Genomic DNA, 17,706 nt, shown 5'->3' with positions numbered 1-17,706 from the left:
TCTAGACGGACGTCGATATCGCCAGTACTCACTGCGTGCAGCCAGCAGGCTACCACATTGCCAATCTACCCGACGATGGTGATTCGATTCGTCTGATTCATCAGGAACGAGTTTGGCGGGCCGCGGTTGTGCGAGTATCGTTCCCGAGACTCAACGACGCAGCTGGTGTTCCCAATATTAACACTGCTGTTAGTCGGGAGTGCGGCCAGCATCTGACGTGGTGGCGACCGGTTGTCTGTGGTCAATGTGTCGCCCAGTGCGCTCGATGTATCGGCGTCCCGAGTTCAGTCAGCGAGTCCGCGCGCAGCATTGCATCGCCACATACTGCCAAAACCCCTACTGTCCAAGAGGACCTGCCGTCGCCACAGGGTCGGGCCGAAAGGACGGGCAAGGGCGCTCTAACATGTCGCAGGAGAAGCTACTGTCGGCGTTTGGCTCGGATCTGGGCGATCTATCGAGTAGGAGGCCAGCGCACCTGCGCCATTCAAAATCCCCGTCACTGCCGATTTCCCTGAGTTCATTTAACTCGTCATTGCATGGTTCGTCCGAGGATATGGCCAGGAAACCTCAACACCCACTGCAGCAGGAACAGCAGCCACCCCCGATGCCGGTGCCAGCAGCCGACTGGTCGGTGTGGGATGCAGAGGAGATTGAGGGGCGACGAAGGCGAATCTGCCTGCCAGCAGCGATGAGGATTTGATGGGCAACGCAGACCCAGTAGTGCCGTCGCCCGAGTCGGTGGAGTTTGATGCTGAACCGCTGGTATTTGATGCAGAGTCGATAGTGACATTCGATGCAGAAGAGGTGAGTGAAGGGAATGACGGGAGCGAGCCGCGCAGGACCTCAGAGGATTCGCTTGCGTCAGACTACGACCTCATGGGCAATGCTGACGAGGTTCCCGAACAGTCAGCTCTAACAGAGTCGGCCAGCCGGCACAGCAATGGCGCTCTGCCGATAATCGTTTTTGATGCGCAGAGGTTGAAGAGAGCGAGGATGCAGACAACGCCAGTGATGCTGGCTCGGATGCGTCATCTGTGCACATTGATGCATATGATGCCGATCCGGTTGTAGCACCGTTGACAGCAGATACACCTGGCGTCCTCGGCCCTGCCGGTGCCTGTTTATGCATGGAATCCAGCGCAGCAGGCGCATGTCGGCACTGGGAAGGAACGAACGCAGGAGCAGCTTGCAGCAATGGCGAATTCGCAGAGCCAGTCGGCGCTGTGCATTCGCCCGCACTTTTTGCCAGGGCATCTGCCGTTCACGTCCTCCAACAAGTCCGCTGGCAATAGCGAGCTAGCAGCAGAGGCGGCATCCTCAGGGTCGGCGTTCAAGGTGAAGGGTGTCCGTCATGTGCTATCGTATGGGGCAGATATCGACAAGATGGCAGCTACTCTGCTGTCATCGAAGAGCAAATCGGCGAGAATCACTGCAGCCAACATTGCTGCAGTCATGGAGCAGCAACAGCAGCATGCTGAGGATGCTTCCCCATTGGACACCGACCAGCCTGCTACTATTGCTTTCTTGGCATCGTCGCCAACCGCGGTTTTGCCCAGACCTCGCAAGCCAGGAGCTGCGAATGAGAAAGGACAGGCATTCTAGTCGGATTTCAGGATTGTTTGGGTTTGGGCAGCGCACGCCCAAGCATCAGACACAAGCCCAGCAGGCAGGCGGCAGTCTGCGTGTAGTCACCGATCTACAGTCCCTGCGCGGAGCTTCTTCTAATGGCAGCCAGACCGTCAACACCTCAATGGCAAACCATGCCAGTATCAACACCGGACCGTCTTCGTCAGACAGCCAAAAGAAGAGCGGCTCACCGTCGACGGTTTCACGGCGCTGGCGCTTCCCGTTCCAAAAGGCACGTCCGGCAATTCCTATTGAGGACGCCGACGCGGCAGCAGCCAGCGATCAGGGCGGCAACGACAGCGAGGCTGCTACCCCATCGCCGCTAGACACAGCTGCCAGGCGCACATTGCGGCAAAGCAGATACCGTGCAGGCACAACCAGCGACATCGAGTCGCCGCAGACAGCCAGCAGCGCAGCAGCGCAGCTGTCGGCAAGCCAGTCGCGGCCCTACAGCATGGTAGAGAGTGGCAGCAGCGCCGTCAGCCCTGCATCGGCGACCACCACTGGTAGCGGCAGCAGCAGCGCTACATCTCGCGGCCTCCGCCAGGCGCCGCCGCAGCTAGCAACCTCGAAGAGCTTCCTCAGCACGCAGAGCTCCAGTTCGCAGCGGGCGCGAGCCATGCATATGCTGCAGAGCACGTCGCCGATTTCGCCGCTAATGGGGCATATGCTGAAGCCGCGGCGGCGGTCGAGTGCAAACACAGGCGCTGGATGAAGCCGAGAGCAGCGGGTCGTCGATGCGGATTGTGCTGGCCAAGCGCGAGCGTGACCGTGGGTTTATGCCCGTGAATATTAACGGGCTGATTTCAGGCGCCGGCATCGTCGAAAAGATCGTCAGCTCACTATACGCCGACACATCACACGTGCCGCCGCCGCCGCCACCGCCTGGCGGGTGGTCCATGTCACTGCAGATGAGCGACGGGTCAGTGAAGCGCATTGGCTCGGAGGGCGAGCTGTGGATGCACTGCGTGCACGCAAAGACCGACACACCAGTGGTAGTAATCCTGAATGACCCAGTTGCTGACGAGGCGGGTACATTGTACAAAGCCAGCTCGTCTGGCGCGGAGCACCACATTATTCCAGCTAGCAGGGCTGGGTCGAAGCAGCGGCTGGTGCTGGCAGTCACAGGCGGCGAGCGGTCGTCGTCGGGGTCCGACTCCGAAGTGCAGTCAGCGTTCCCGTTCAATCGCACACCATTCATGCAATCGCCAGTGGTAAATGATGGTTCGAGCAACATGCTGCCGCTGGTGACGACGAGTCCGTCTCATATGCGCGAGGTGATGTCGCCAGGCAGTGATGTGTCATCGCCCAACACGGCTGGATCATCGAGCCAGTCATTTGCTACAGCAAACGTCCGCATTTGCCACTAACTCAACGCATCGAATCGTCAGCGCCTGAGATGCCTGTGGGCGGGGGCGCAGAAGCTTCTGGACGGTCGCCAGCGCAGCCCGAGTCGTGGACGCTGATGTTTGTTAACAAAGAGTTCTCTGCTACCAAGAAGGAGCCTGCAGAGACAGAAGAGCCTGTAGAGACGGAAGAGCTGGAGGCAGAGCCAAGCAGCGCCGGACTGGCGATCGGGTCATTTGTCAGCTCTGATTCGGGCCCAGTGCTTTTGACACAGAGCCAGCTTGTGGCAGCGACCAAGGCAGCCGACCAGGAGGGGAAGGAGGAAGAGATAGCTCGACGCTCGGTTGTGTTTGACGCGGAGTCGATCGAGGGGGACGGCGAGGAGGATAGTGGCGATGACGCTAGCTCGTTTGGTGGCGATTTGTGGGACCGCTCTGAGTCAGAGGACGAGGCGGCAGATGACAAGGACAGGTCGACGAGCGAGAAAGAGCCTAAGGGTAAAAACAAGAAGGAGCGCCCGCAGAGCAACTTCAAGTTCACGCCCGGCATGCGCAAGGCCCTGCTGGAGCGCCAGCCTTCACGCAACCTGCGCGACCGTCCGACAGCCGATGCCATTGGCGAGCACCTCGACCGGTGGTTCCCTGACCACGACCTTGACAAGCCGATCATCCAGGCAGTGCCAATCGACAGCGGGCTGTTGCCATCGCAGGAGCTGAACATCATTGTCGATGACGAGGCGGCTGGCAGCAGCAACAGCAGCAACAGCAACAGCAGCAACAGCAAGTCGAGCGCGCGGCAGTCGCTGGAGATGCTGGTCAAGAACCGGCAGGTTAGCGAGGTGCGGGAGGCAGCGCTAGGGCGGCGTAAGAGCGTGCGGATGCTGGTGCAGGAGACGCGGCAGAGGCGGCGCAAGTCGAATCTGTCGACTGAGCTGGCCGAGCACCCGCTGCCACTGTCGCATAAAAGCTCGCTGCTGTCATTAGTGTCCACTAGCGAGGCAGCATCGGCTAATTTGGGCGCCAATGCTGAGGCTTCTTGGAGGAAGACAGCAGGTCAGTGTATTCTCTGCCACAGGCTATTGTCAGGCGCAAGTCGACCAAAATGTGGGGGTGCATTCCAGAGGAGGTCCGCCCCCGACGGCACCGGGCCAGGCAGATCGCCGGCGTTACCTCGGCGGCGGCGGTGGCGGCGGCGCCAGAGATGCCCCAGCATAGCAACGATACACTGATTGGGTCGTCGTCGTCGACGGTTGCAGCGGCAGCCGCGGCTAATGCCGACGAATCGGGCGCCTATGAGGGCGAGACGATCTCGCCATCATCGACGACGTCGACGGGCAATAATGCCAGCGGGCAAGTCAATGTGGAGATTGTGCGGCGCGCGCTGTCGTACCTGCGCAAGCCCGCGGCGGACCCGCAGGCAGAGAAGGCCATTGTCGAGGCGGCGATCAAGAGCGGCGACCACAGGGCTGTGGGGTCGACCCGGGCGCAGTTTGTGCATGAGCGCGACCGGCTGCGCGGGCTGCCCAAGGCCACGGAGCTGTGGGATGCGTTGCCCGAAGCGTCGTCGTCGTTGTCATCGTCATCGTCGGTCAAGGACGCGGTTAGCTCGCTGTTTGCCAAGTGCGGGCTGCCGCTGACGCAGATCAAGATCCAGTGGATCAAGGGCCAGCTGATCGGAAAGGGCTCGTTCGGGCACGTCTACGTGGCCATCAATGCTGCAACCGGCGAGGTCATAGCTGTGAAGCAGATTGCGCTGCCCAAGTTCCTGTCGCCAATGTCCGATGAGTCGGCTGCGGGCGGTAGCAGCGCCAGTGGTGGTGGGGCTGGCAGCGACAAGGCAGGCATGGAGGAGGCGATTCGCATGATGCACACGGAGGTGGAGCTGCTGAAGGACCTGGACCACGAGAATATCGTGCAGCTCCTGGGGTTCGAGATCACAGGTGGGCTGATGAGCATGTTCCTCGAGTACGTGCCCGGCGGCACGGTGCACTCGCTGGTGCAGCAGCACGGGCCGCTGCCCGAGCCCGTGGTCCACTCGTTCCTGAGGCAGATTGTGGCCGGGCTGCAGTACCTGCATGACCGCGGCATCCTGCATCGGGACATCAAGGGGCCCAATATTCTGGTAGACGAGACGGGCACCTGCAAGATTTCGGACTTTGGCATCTCGCGACGCGTGGACTACGACCCAGCGAGGCAGCAGGCAGCGGACGACAAGAAGAAGCAGCAGAAGAACCTGCGGGCAGTGGGCACGGTGCCGTTTATGGCGCCCGAGGTGGCCCGCAAGCACGTGTATTCGGCTGGGGCAGATATCTGGGCGCTCGGCTGCGTGACGCTGCAGATGTGGTCGGGGCAGCAGGCGTGGGCTGGGTACCAGGAGCCTCAGATCTTCTTCAAGCTGGCCAATGGGCTGGCGCCGCCGTTCCCCGATGATCTGACCGAGGCGGGGTTGGAGTTTTGCAAGCGGTGCTTTGTCAGCACGCCTGATAAGCGCGCGGCAGCTGCGGAGCTTGCGGACATGGAGTTTGCGCAGGTGCCGAATGACTACGTGTATCCGTACACGAGCTAAGGGGTGGGAGCTGTTTTTTTCCATGGGGGGGTTTTTTTGTTGCAATATCAGCAATCGCATATCAATTGGCCGACTAACTCGCATAGCCCAATTGTGTTTATGCCAATACGAGTGCGTGGTTTCTCTGTTCAGAGTTCGTTTGCGCAGAGGTCACTGGCATCCCTATTTTTCCACTATGCAGTGAGTGAAAAAAAAAAAAAGGAAAAGGAGGCAGGGGAGCCACAGTGGGACGTGATGGCAAGCCGTGTGACCTGACGGTACTCTCTGGACGATCAGGCCAGGTGAGGAGGGGGATGGGTGGAGTAGGGAGAGAGAGAAAAAAAAAACGAATTTCAAATAGGCGTGGAGGGTTTTTAAAACAGGGGGTGTTGACGGCTTTTCTTTTTTGCTTTCGTTTTTTATTTCTAGCTTCTCCTTGTTTTCATTTGCTTTGCAGAGCTCTTTCTCCTGCCCCTTCCTTCTTCTTTAAAAGTCTATAATTCGTGGGTTATTTGCAATGTCGTTGTCGGCTTCGTCGTCAAACAAGGAGCTTGTGAGGCGCATGGTTGTGCTGGGATATCGTGGAGTAGGCAAGTGATAGTGGGGGCGCGGGCTAAGCAGGCGGAACTGGGTCTCAGTGCCAGTGTAACTAATAGCGTACATGTAGGCAAAACGTCGGCTATCCACCGGTTCCTCGAGGACGAGTTCATTGAGATGTACTATCCGACAGTGGAGCTCGTGCACGACCAGAAGATCTCGGTGGGCGGCGTAGAGTACGAGGTGCATATTATCGACTCTGCGGGCCAGGTAAGTTAACAATATCCTTTGCTTGATTGTTTTTTTTCTCACACTAGCCGGGGCCATTTTTTGTATTTATTTTTTATTGATAAGATGCTTTGTTTTATATTAGGACGAGTTTTCGCTGCTGGACACACGGTACGCAGTGGATATTGACGTGTACGTGATTGCGTTTTCGGTGGTGGCGCGCAAGAGCTTCGAGATGGCGCGGATAATCCGCGACAAGATCCTGGATCTGACGGGCACCGAGTCGGTGACCATGGTGCTGGTGGGCAATAAGATTGATCTCAAGGACCAGCGCACGGTCACGTACGAGGAGGCCGAGGCGCTGGCCAAGGAGTTCGGGTGCCCGTATATCGAGACGTCGGCCAAGACCAACAACAACATCAGAGAGCTGTTTGTCAAGTCGGTCTCGGAAACCACCAAGCAGGAGGGCGAGGCGGCGGAGAACGCCGAGGGCAGCAAGTGCGTTATTATGTAAACTAGAAAGCCGCCCACGGAAAAGGCAAAAGGCAGAAGGCAGACGGTGTTTTGTCTTTTGTGGAGGGGGCGGGCTTGCATCGCGAGCGCGGGATTTCTAGTTGTTATGTAAATGAACTACAAAAGAAAACAACAGGACCCGTTTGTTTGGAGACGCTTTGCGTGATTGCCGCTTTGCAAAGAAAGAAGCAGGATTTGTAACCCAGCCACAGGCGTGGTAAATGGCGGGCATGCCTTCAGTCCATCGACGCGTAGTTGTACTCGGGATCGGCGGCAGGCTGCGGCGAGTGCTCGATCAGCAGGCGCAGGATGTCGGTCAGGCTGACCACGCCGCAGACGGTGTCGGTGAAGGCGCCGGCAAAGTGCGGCGGGGCAATGGGCACGGTCTGCGAGGACGACGAGCTGATGGACGCCCGGCGCGCCGACGCCGTGGACCCGCTCCGCTGGCGCGCCTGGGCGGGCAGCTCCCCGGCGTCGCTGCCGGCGCTCGGACGGGTGACCCACACGCGGTGGGCCCCCGTGGCAATGAGCTTGCTCAGCGCATACCGCAGCGACGCCTCGGGCCGCACGGAAAACACCGCGGCGCGGTCGCGGCCGTCCTGCAGCCCCTGCATGTAGCGCACGCTCTGGATCAGCTCGATGCACGTGCCGTTCAGCAGCTGCTTGTTCTTCACCACGTACTTGATGTCGGTCACCGACAGGTTGCCCACCAGCCGCTGGTTGTCCTCCACAATCGCCACCGACGAGATGTGCCAGCGCTCCAGCAGGCTCAGCGCCTGCAGCACCGGCGTGGTCGGCTTCGCCATCACCACGTTCCCCGTCACCAGCCCCAGGTCCTGCAGCGTCCGGTCCAGCAGCCCGTTGATCTGCATTGCCTGCGGGTCCGTCGCCTGCGGCCCCGCGCAGTGCTCGAAGAAGTACCGCACCACCCGCGTCTGCGACAGAATCCCGCGGATCTCGCGCTCCGACTGCATCACCGCCACGCGGTGCGTGCCCGACGCAAACACCCCCACTATCTGCGCCACCGTGGTCTCCGGCAGCACGCTGTAGAACGGATTCATGTGCGACATGTCCGTCAGCCTGCTCACCTCCACCCCCTGCTGCCCCACCTCCCGCGCCAGCCCCTGCCGCCCCTGCGGCCGCTTTGCCAGCAGATACGACGCCAGGTCATGCAGGTCAAACATGCCGATGTACGATTTGCTCGCCCTGTCATACAGCGGCACCGACTGGATCTTGTGGGCGATCAGCGCATCGCACGCCTCCTCGATCGACGCCGACGAGTCCACTTGGATCACCTGCTGGTTCGTCACCAGGTCCTTGGCCTGCACCGACATCCAGTGCGCCGGGGCGCCGAGCCCAGGCCGGTCGTTTGTCTCGGACATGATGCTTGGATGAAATTCTGCCTGATGGTAAGAGAGTATAAAAGAGTATAAAAGAGTATAAAAGACAACTCTACGGAGAGAAAAAGCTGCTGACGCGATATCCCTCCACCAGCACAAACACGCCCTTTGCCGCTGGAGTCGGGGGGAAACACGGACGAGTCATTTGGGCACACTGCCCCCTCATCCGTGCTGCTTCGCTGCCATATATTTTTCAAGCCAGTGCATTTTCTGTCGCACGCTTTTTTTGTTCGCTTTTGCCCAGACGCAGTCAGACTACGCCGGGATCGCCGCTCGACTGGTCACGCTCAAATATGCACACCTCGCCCCACCTCTGGCCGCCCCCAGGCACATACAGCACCCTCTCCCAGAGCCGCGTGCGCTGCGGGTCCAGCACCGGCTCGCACATGCGCTTCTGCCACCCGCCTCTCCTCGCAAACGGCACCTCATTCTCGGCATACGCGGCTGCGCCAAACTCCGTGTCAACCGCGTAATCGCACACTGCCTCATCGACCACATGCCTGGGCTCCCACCGGTTCATATCATTAAAGTCGCTGCGCTCCGCCCCGGTCGCGTTCTCATCAAAGGTGCCCGGCAAATGCCCGGAGAACTGGCTCGCCACAAACTCGAGCCGGAAGCCCTCAGGCAGCCAGTACGACGACGGGAACCGGTACCACTCCTTGCCATGCACACCGTCCGCTGCCTGCCCGGCTCCGCACGCACCGTCCTGCTGCCCCACAGCGTCTTGATTGTCGGGCCCAGCGGCAGCAGCCCATTGCTCGCCGAATGCCCGGGCAGCGCCAGGAACACCGACGAGTACCCGCCGTAGTACTGGTGCAGCGCGCCCATGCGCAGCAGTCCGATAGCACCGGCCACCGCCAGCACCGAGAGATTGAGCGAGTCGCTGCGCGCAGACCACGCCCGCCCGGTCCTGGCCTGCACCCAGGCGCGCAGCGGGTGCAGGAGGCTCAGGCAGACCGCCGCGTTAAAGCACATGTGCGGGTACGCAATGCTCAGGAACCGCTCCTCCTTGTGCCTCTGCAGCGAGAACACCACCAGCACCACGAAAAACGGCATGATCCGGTACAATAGCAGCCGGTGGCTCGTAAACAGCCGCTCCACCGTCAGACCCGTGCCCACGGCCGTCGCCCGCAGAACCAAATAGTACACGGTCCACATAGGCAGGCTCAGCAGCGCCAATACCATCACCAGGTTGCCGTTGATCAACCCGTTCTTGATGTAAAAGTGCCACGGCTCCGTCCCGTACAGGTCCGAGTGCCCGCTAACCACATTGTACTTGACCTGGTTCCACGACGCAACCACGAAACGCCCGTAGTACTGCGAATCAACCATGGCCAGCATGCCGCCAGCTGCCGCCATCACCGCAATGCCCGTCACTATGGCCGCCAACGTGCGCTTCACCCGGCCCCGCTCCACCACCTCCTCGACCATATACGGCACTGCCATCACCGCTGCATACGGCCACCCGACCACCGCCATAACCGCAAACATCCCAGTGGCCACAACCGTGCGCCGCCACATATTCCCCTGCCACGCCGGCACCATCGCCGCTGCTCCGCCCACCATCCCACAGCACATAGCAAACGACGTCGGCAGCAACGCCACCGCCGCATGATACATGCCCGCCATGCCAAACAGCCCATCATCGTGTAGTTCGCAATCCTCCTGTCCACATGCACCGCAATGGCCCGGACAAACCCGGCCTCGCACGCCGCCGTCACCATCGCCAGCAGAATCCTCACTCCATAGAACACCTGCACCTTGCCCGCGAACCCCAATATGAAATGCAGCGCCCTCGCCATCCACACGTATATTTCCAGGAACCCGTACGACCGCAATGCATATTGCGACGCGTACTCCCATGTCTGCTTGCCGTGCTTGAACTGCAGGAAATGCAGGGCTCCCAGTAGTTGTACACCTCGTCGCAGTCCTGTATCGGCGCCGTTAGAGCCCCCACCACCCGGATAAGCGCCAGGATCCGGAACACCAGGCTGAACGACGGCGTGTAGCTGCGTGGCTCTGGCCTGTGCTGCTTTTGCCTTTGCTGTTGCTTTACTTTCTCCATAAGCTCTGTTCTTGCCGCTTGACTTTTTGCGCTGCCGCCGCTCCGCCCGCCTCTGCTTTAGGCTTGGCCGCTGACGAGCACTAAGCATTTCTAAATAAAAAAAGTGAACCTAAAGGGGGCAAATTCAAGGGGGAAAAGGTAAAGCGGAGATAAAGGGCGAGGATACCTGCAAGTCGGAAGTTGAATGCCAAAATGTCACGGGAACACCAAACACACCACTCCTGATCCGGAGCCCAGCCGATTAGTCGCTGATCAGTATCCTCATGTGGCGTGTTTGCAAGCATGTCATCTCTGCCCTAACGATAGGCATGCTCTCTCTCCGCTACACGATAACGCAAATGAAATGCTTCCTGCAGCTGCTGCGTACACTGACTTGTTTGACCCCTTTCCACAGCGTGTATTTGATCCTATAAATACATGCTATGTGACTGAAAGTACAATATGAAGCTGGATGTATGCCTGCCTATATGCTGCTTGTAGCAATAGCGAAAGAGGAGTAAGATCATTACTGGCCATGACCATAGGAAATATACTTTCCAAAGTCATGTGGGTGATAGTGCTGATAACTACGCCGAGCATAGCTTTTGTTTAATTCATAGCCATTACTGGAAAAACGATATCTGAAAACTATCGCTGCATATATCCATACGTATATATTGATATTCAACACCGTACTCTGTACTTGCTATATCTGATCAAAACCATTTGCTCCTCCTATCAATCACTGCAATCCTCATGGATCGAATTCGGCCACGGCCGTCACTGTCGAAGCACTTGCGGTTTTTGGCCATGTCAAATGCTGCGAGAATATCTCTTGTGCTGTCTCTGTACTCACTGCAAACTCTGATTTCCTCGATGGATCTGAAAATACTTGCCAGCAGCAAGATGTGATGCGCGGCACGCGAATATGAATAGAAGCATTACAACGGACGCACAGCTTTTTGAATCTGGAGTTGCCCCAGAGCAATACCTTTGCTGGAACCTCTCGGTATCGGCATCCGTAATGTCTCCTCGCTCGTTAACGTCATCGCTGTTCTTTAGCATCAACACCAGCAGCTGCAGCGCCGGGAACCTCTTGATCAGGTGGACCGCTTCAACAATGGTATACTGGATACCAGCCAGGTTTAGCTCCTTTACAAATCCGTGCGCAGACATGGCAGTCACCTCACGCTTAGGAGAAGTGGTGCATACTTTAAATGTCCCTTTCTCGAGGACTGGACTGAGCGATACTAAGCGGCTGAGCTCCATGCTAGGTCGATATCCATAAATCTGTCTCTAGGTAGAGACCACGCCAGGTCCATATAGCGCAGATTTGGGTAGGAACCAGTAGCGAACACCCCTTCTCTGACGAATGCTTTATACATCCCAACAAGTAGATGCACCTTCATCACCTCGACCGTGGGTTGGATCCAACGAAACATATCGCTGGTGGTGAATGGGAAATCACCTTTACATATGAACTGCCGCAGCTTCGGGAAAGGGTTGACCTTGAGAGTGTAGCTGTCGTCGCCGCGTGTCCAGAAGTTGCTGCGTATCAGTTTGAATGTGTGTAGCTTGGAGTACACAACAGGTGATCCATCCGCTGGACTCTTGAACAGCATGATGAATGATTCGTCATCAATCGCGTCTACAGACAGTGTCTCCAGACGATCGGCATACCGTATAGCAAGCCCAGTAATCCCGTCGCTTTTACCAACAGGCAAGAAAGCATGCATCTGCGTGATATTGGGTGCCAGCACATTGTCCAGAATGGTGCGCGAAAGCTCCCCTACAGGAATACTCAGATACCGGATAGATTGCGCAGCGGCTAACAGCGCTGATAGAATAGCGCTGTTCAGGGACGTGCTGTCTAATGTGTGATTATAAGGACCGAGGTATGCCACAGAAACGACGTTTGGCATCGCCTCCCTCACGAGATCGCCGATACGACGGGCATTCTGGGAAACCTCCTTCTCCATGTTGGCGAGCTCCTGCAGGCGAATCACAGGCAGACGAGTTTGGCGATTGTAGATCCAATAGTACGAGTCGCGTAGAGAGGTATGGAGTGTGATAGTGTGGACATTCCTGAACTTGCCCTTGCATTGACTGACCAGCGAGTTGAACATTGAGTACGCTATGCCGTCTCTGATATCCTCCACAGTGAAATCAAGCAGCAGATGGCGGACACGTTGCTCGAGCCCGGCTGCAATAACGTCCCCAAGATAGTAGGCATGCTCAGATTTGCCTAGGCGAGTTGGTTTAGGCGGGTTGACAAAGACGATAGCTGGCTCGCCTATAAACCTTTTGGCAGTATCTCTCCACTTTTGGCAAACGCCCATCAGCGAGAATAACGCATGGGGTACAGTGGGCGTATAGGTATTTGTCAGAAGCCCTGGGACTAGCCTACCCCTCCCGATAGTGTACGAAATGATGTATTCGACAATGTGCGGCGGAAGGCGATCCATAGTGGTCCTTCACGTTCAAAGAGTTTGGACAGGAATAAACCAATTTTTGTTTGTATGGATGTTGTGTGGGTGGATTATTATGATTAAAAGTAACGAATACATACATTCAACTAATAAGAGGAGAGTGGGAGAACTGAGCATTCGCTGCCTGCCGTCCGTATCACCTCAAATGCATCCGTAACGAAGAGTATTGTGTATTTTGGCCACAGAACGCCAAATCACTCCTGCGCCACCATAGATCTGGCCTAACTCTTGCATGTTCTGACCCGGGGAACCTACCAGTATTTATTTTTCTCCTAGGAATGAGACTTGTCCGACAGGCTTTCAAGTGAAGTGCTCTACTTATTTACATGCTAACCCTCTAGATATACGCCTGTTGGAACGAAACTGTTCCTAAAGAATAGTGGATTCATTAAACCCATCAACGACTCCGGACTCCGAGCTATGCAGGATGAAAACACTCGTACGTGGAGAGAGCATGGTATGGATCGATCTCTTAGATGTAGGATAATTCTGTAGACAGGAGGATGGCGACGAAGAAAACGAAGAAAACGAAGACGAAAGGGTTGGAGTGCAGTGAACTGAGATTCTCACAGTTAACCACACCTCTATATTTCTATATAACCTGTGACAGGTATGCAGCCAAAGATACTGCACCTCGGTCCCTTTCGAAGCCTCCAGTTCTCTCTGCACGCCTCATTGCAAGGGCACAAAAGGTGAAAGCATGACCCTTTTTTCTGGTATTTCTTGCGACACACGAATTGTCCCTAGCACATCACTACCTGTTTTGAGCTCCGATCTCACCCTTGTCTTCCCAATGTAGCTATAATAAGTCTGAGTATAGAGCCACCTTCACGCCTTTCTTATATACTTTACTTTAACGCTCTTTTCAGCACCACTTTCTACAAGAAGCCCTTCATCTAGCAGTTGGTTCAGTTGATGAGAGGTATTGTTGAAAGTTTGTATTGAAAGAAATAAAAAGTTAGTTGTCTTGGAAATGCAGCCCGTCTGACAAGCTGTTTAGTGAGGTGCTTATTTAAAAACTGCCTTCAAAAAACTGCATGATACTCGATAGCATTTATAAAACAGGCGGCTCAGAGGCATCATCAAAATGACGAACACCAGAGGAGTATGAGACGAGACTACTAGTATGTGGAGAAAGCATGGTAAGGAGTACTTTCTTAGCTATAGAGAAACTTGTAGTTAGGAAGGTGGGGAATGTAAAATAGCTGCCAAAGAGACGAGCAAAGCGCGATAGGTTGTATTCTTCAGATTTAGCTACCGCTCTATCTTTTTATACGACCTGTTGGCAGTCATACAGCTGAGAATACGGCCTCTCTATCCCTCTCAAGGCCTACAATTCATGCGCACGCCTCGAAGCAAAGAGCACAACTAACCAATATACAGCCCTTTCCTTCCCCGGCGTCTCTTGCAGCACACAAATTGTCCCTAGTATGCCGCCGCCGCCTCCTCCTCCGTGGCATTCACCTCCATTTGCCTACCATATCTTGTCAAGAGCAGTCTGTGTAGCAGAAACTCTCCTCAGCGCACCAAACCGCTACTTTGAACTCCGACCTCTTCCTCATCCCGAATTGGCTATAATAGATATGAGCACAGAGGCGCCTTCTGCATCCATCCTTAATTGTGCATCAAGTAATCACTTTTAGACTGAGCCGCATCTAAGCCGTATAGAACAGGCGCTCACAAGCAAAAAAGCCATTTGTTAAGCCAGCGGTGCATCTGGCGCTCTGCAGTTTGCAAGTTAGAAATTCTGGGGCATGTCAATTTTCAGCCTCGCTGGTTCCTTGGATGAAGTGGCTTTGGCGTGATGGCCCACTTCCAACTGTCGACGGTCCAAACAACCGTCCAGCTGGTCTTAAGAGAATCGTGGGTTGCTGTTTTCACGAGCATAGCCACCATATAGCGCTCGTTCGCTCTTCGAAGAATGCCTGCAGATTAGTAAACAACCGAAGATATACAGAAAATTAGGAAGGGGCTCAAAGACAATATCAACGGTTGACTTTGAAGACCTGGTGGAGCATGGCCATGACGTGCGGGATCATGTGGTGGTTGGTCCTGACTTGGTGACTCGAGGAAGGCGCAGCACCAGCTCGCAGAAACCGACCAGGTCGAATGTGCCGCGAACAAAGAGATCCAGTCGCTCGAGGCTCTCGCTGACTGGCAGTTGGCTGCTTGGATCCAGGACCTCGCCGATCTCATCAAATGTGATCTTCTGGTCCGGGAACCTGGTGTATCCGCATCTTTCTGATTCATAGAGAAAGCAATCTACGATGAGTGTGTGCAGAAGTGGCAGTTGTCCCAGCAGATTGGCAAGCCCGTGCTTGTCCCGCGATGCTGGCTGATAGTTTGAGCGAGCGCAGGTTAACCCATGCAATCAGCTCGGGCAGCGGATAGTCGAGCAGCCCTAAGACGGCTTCCTCAACGCTGGATGGTAGTTGATATAGGCGCTCAACCATGTCGACAGAGTACACATCGACAAACGGGGTCCTAGTTGGGTGGCCGATCTTGAGCATCCTCACCGACTCGAAAGCGTGCTCATTGATGTGTTCAAAGTTCGTCGGATCGTCCATGATAGTCAGTCTCTCGAATACCCGGCCATGGAAATAGGCGTAGATGTCGGTGTAGACGTAGGCGGAGCCAGTGATGTTAAGGGCACTCAATCTAGGGAAATACACAGGGTAATTGCAGCCTGGAAAGTCAACGGTCCGGGCGGCGACCTGGATGAATTCTAGGTGCAGACTTTCAAGGTTGTTGAAACTCAGGGCGCCCTCGGTGATCTCGAAGAAGTGCCAGGGGATGACAGCCTCGATCTGGAACATCTCGAGGCTGCGCAAGCACCGAATTGAATAATTGGCAATCATGGCGCAGACGGATGTAGGGAATGTTGATTGATAGCGATGTGAGATTATCGATGAGCTTGGCCACGTTCAGTGGGAATGGAATAAGCACCTGGACATGTTTCAGCTGATGTATGTACTCCTTGAGCGTACATTCGTACAGCGTGCAAATTCTCTGGCGCTCCACAAGGATGTTGGGTGTCGGACCCCAATTCTTGAACAAATGGTACCTCAAGTCAGTGACACATGGGAACAGCTTTCGGATGGATTCAGCGGCTGACTCAGCTGCAATCAATTCCTGACGAGGTTCCACATCCTCTGCAGTACCAGCTGTAAACACGCCGTAGCCAAGAAACAGAATGGAGCGCACATTCGGCAATGATGAACGCAACTTGCGTGCCATATCCTTCATCACCTTGTCAATGTGCATTGGCAATTCGCATTTGTTATAGATGACCACTCTGAACTCTGTGACCAGGTGTAGCTTGTTGTGCTTAATGAGGAACCCCAAGTTCCACATCCAGTCTCGGGCATGATTTTTGTTGCACAAGCACTTTTCGCGGTCACACTCGACGTAGCACTCGAGAAGAAGCGTGCCAAACACTGTTTCAGGGAGTTCGTTGACGCGGTGTGGATTCGAGTTGACAAAGTTCATAACGTGAGAGTATTCGCTAGCAGTTGACGTGCGGGTGAGCGACTTGGCACAGAGGCCGTGATGTCGGTGAAAGGGACTGCCTCCACTGTCTGTCCGGCTGTTGCATGGTCATGATGTGTTAACAAGAAAAATAAATACAAAAGATGGGCTGAAGGTAGTCTGGAATAGGCGGTGCGAGGTAAAAGAGGATGGTATGTTGTGAGAAATAAATGAAGGCGAGCTGATCCAGCTGCATCCTGATCGCAGACTTTATGTACTTCTGGTTTTCAATAAGCACAGTGCTATTCGCATTTTTCAACAACTCTGCTATGAGCACACAGGAACACATGATGCACCTTGCCGGCATGTATGCGTAGATGTGCATAGCATGCCATCCGTATATAGACATATTAAATTTTTGGAGCAGTGCGGCAAGAGGCACTCTCAGCCAATTGCTGGAATGCGGAAAACAATTTCGAGTGCGTGGTTGGCTGGCAAAGAATTGGCGCGGTAGGCTGCAGCATGACAAGAGCCGAGTCCCTTTGCAGTGGCTTGCAGCACTGCTCAAAGCGGATGGCAAGGCCCGTATTTTGCGTTCACGAATGTATCACTGGCGTCGATCTGTAATGTGCAGCACAGACAAAGGAAGACGAGCTGGCGTCCCCAGTTGCTTCTTGCACAGCCACCCGAAAGGAACTGTGTTCACGAATGAGAAATCTATGCACACAAACTCGCAGCTCGGCTTTAGCAGTGGTATTTTGTCTATTATGGATGTGGGAGGGCAGGTCATGCGCCATAAAGATGCCTATTTGCAGTTTATTTTGTGCTGGTCGGATAGTACTCAGCCATCCAGTATTCCGGGATTACATAGACGAGATAGACTCCATACCCCACCATATCAACCATTACGAGATTGAACATGCATATGAGGCATTTTTGTGTCAAACAAGCTAACCTATTGGAAATAGTGCATTTCAGGGACTATGGTCTGCTTTAGACACCAACCCAGAAGGTAAGCTGTATACCCTTGTCTTATTCTCCGTTACGGCCGTGTCGCTTATCCAGCATAAGTACTAGGCAATGTAGTGCTAAGCTATATCCCTATGTGTGCTGGTATAGCCCAGATATATTCAAAGACACAGTAGTTCAGAGTGAGGATGTTCCATATCAAGCTGCAGCTATAAAATAACCCTATTGTCACCCAAGCATATCCTCTATGGTCATAAGCAAAGCCCTCCTTGCAGCACAACTGTATGTACCTCAAGTATCCCTTGTCGATATGTTCATCTTGTCACCTTTCAGTCACTCTCAAGAGCACAGCAGCCTGAAAACTTGCTGCAAAGCGGCCAACTCCATACAACCCGCATTGTCTCAAGAGCAAAATAGTGCGATGCGCAAGTGGTTTCCGAATACACCTCCAGTGCTTCCATTGGCCATATGCAAAGGAGATGCAGCTGCCGCAGCATAGACAACCTAGCCGAAAATACTCTGGCTCAGCGACTTCACACTG

The 17,706-nt window shown here is 55.1% G+C and overlaps 3 protein-coding genes across 3 annotated transcripts; 1 reads left to right on the top strand and 2 right to left on the bottom strand.

Moving 5' to 3' along the window:
- Positions 1 to 787: 787 nt before the first annotated feature.
- On the bottom strand, positions 788 to 1,240 carry DL89DRAFT_79593 (uncharacterized protein). Its single transcript, XM_040892082.1, has one exon. The coding sequence runs from the start codon at positions 1,127 to 1,129 to the stop codon at positions 875 to 877; it is 255 nt and encodes an 84-aa protein (XP_040738964.1). The 5' UTR covers positions 1,130 to 1,240; the 3' UTR covers positions 788 to 874.
- Positions 1,241 to 2,582, top strand: DL89DRAFT_79610 (uncharacterized protein). Its single transcript, XM_040892083.1, has one exon. It carries the CDS (start codon positions 1,352 to 1,354, stop codon positions 2,339 to 2,341), a length of 990 nt encoding a protein of 329 aa, XP_040738963.1. The 5' UTR covers positions 1,241 to 1,351; the 3' UTR covers positions 2,342 to 2,582.
- An 11,996-nt stretch (positions 2,583 to 14,578) lies between these two features.
- On the bottom strand, positions 14,579 to 16,406 carry DL89DRAFT_273326 (uncharacterized protein). Its single transcript, XM_040889055.1, is given in 9 exon segments — positions 14,579 to 14,969; positions 14,995 to 15,544; positions 15,564 to 15,776; positions 15,807 to 15,878; positions 15,903 to 15,953; positions 15,978 to 16,115; positions 16,137 to 16,142; positions 16,167 to 16,233; positions 16,304 to 16,406. 9 exon segments carry the CDS (start codon positions 16,327 to 16,329, stop codon positions 14,764 to 14,766), a joined length of 1,329 nt encoding a protein of 442 aa, XP_040738962.1. The 5' UTR covers positions 16,330 to 16,406; the 3' UTR covers positions 14,579 to 14,763.
- Positions 16,407 to 17,706: the final 1,300 nt, after the last annotated feature.

Source organism: Linderina pennispora (assembly GCF_002104995.1).
Source record: "Linderina pennispora strain ATCC 12442 chromosome Unknown DL89scaffold_195, whole genome shotgun sequence".
NCBI classification, from domain to species: domain Eukaryota; kingdom Fungi; phylum Kickxellomycota; class Kickxellomycetes; order Kickxellales; family Kickxellaceae; genus Linderina; species Linderina pennispora.
Note: the sequence above shows the minus strand (reverse complement) of the source record. Positions and strands in the feature narration are given on the sequence as shown.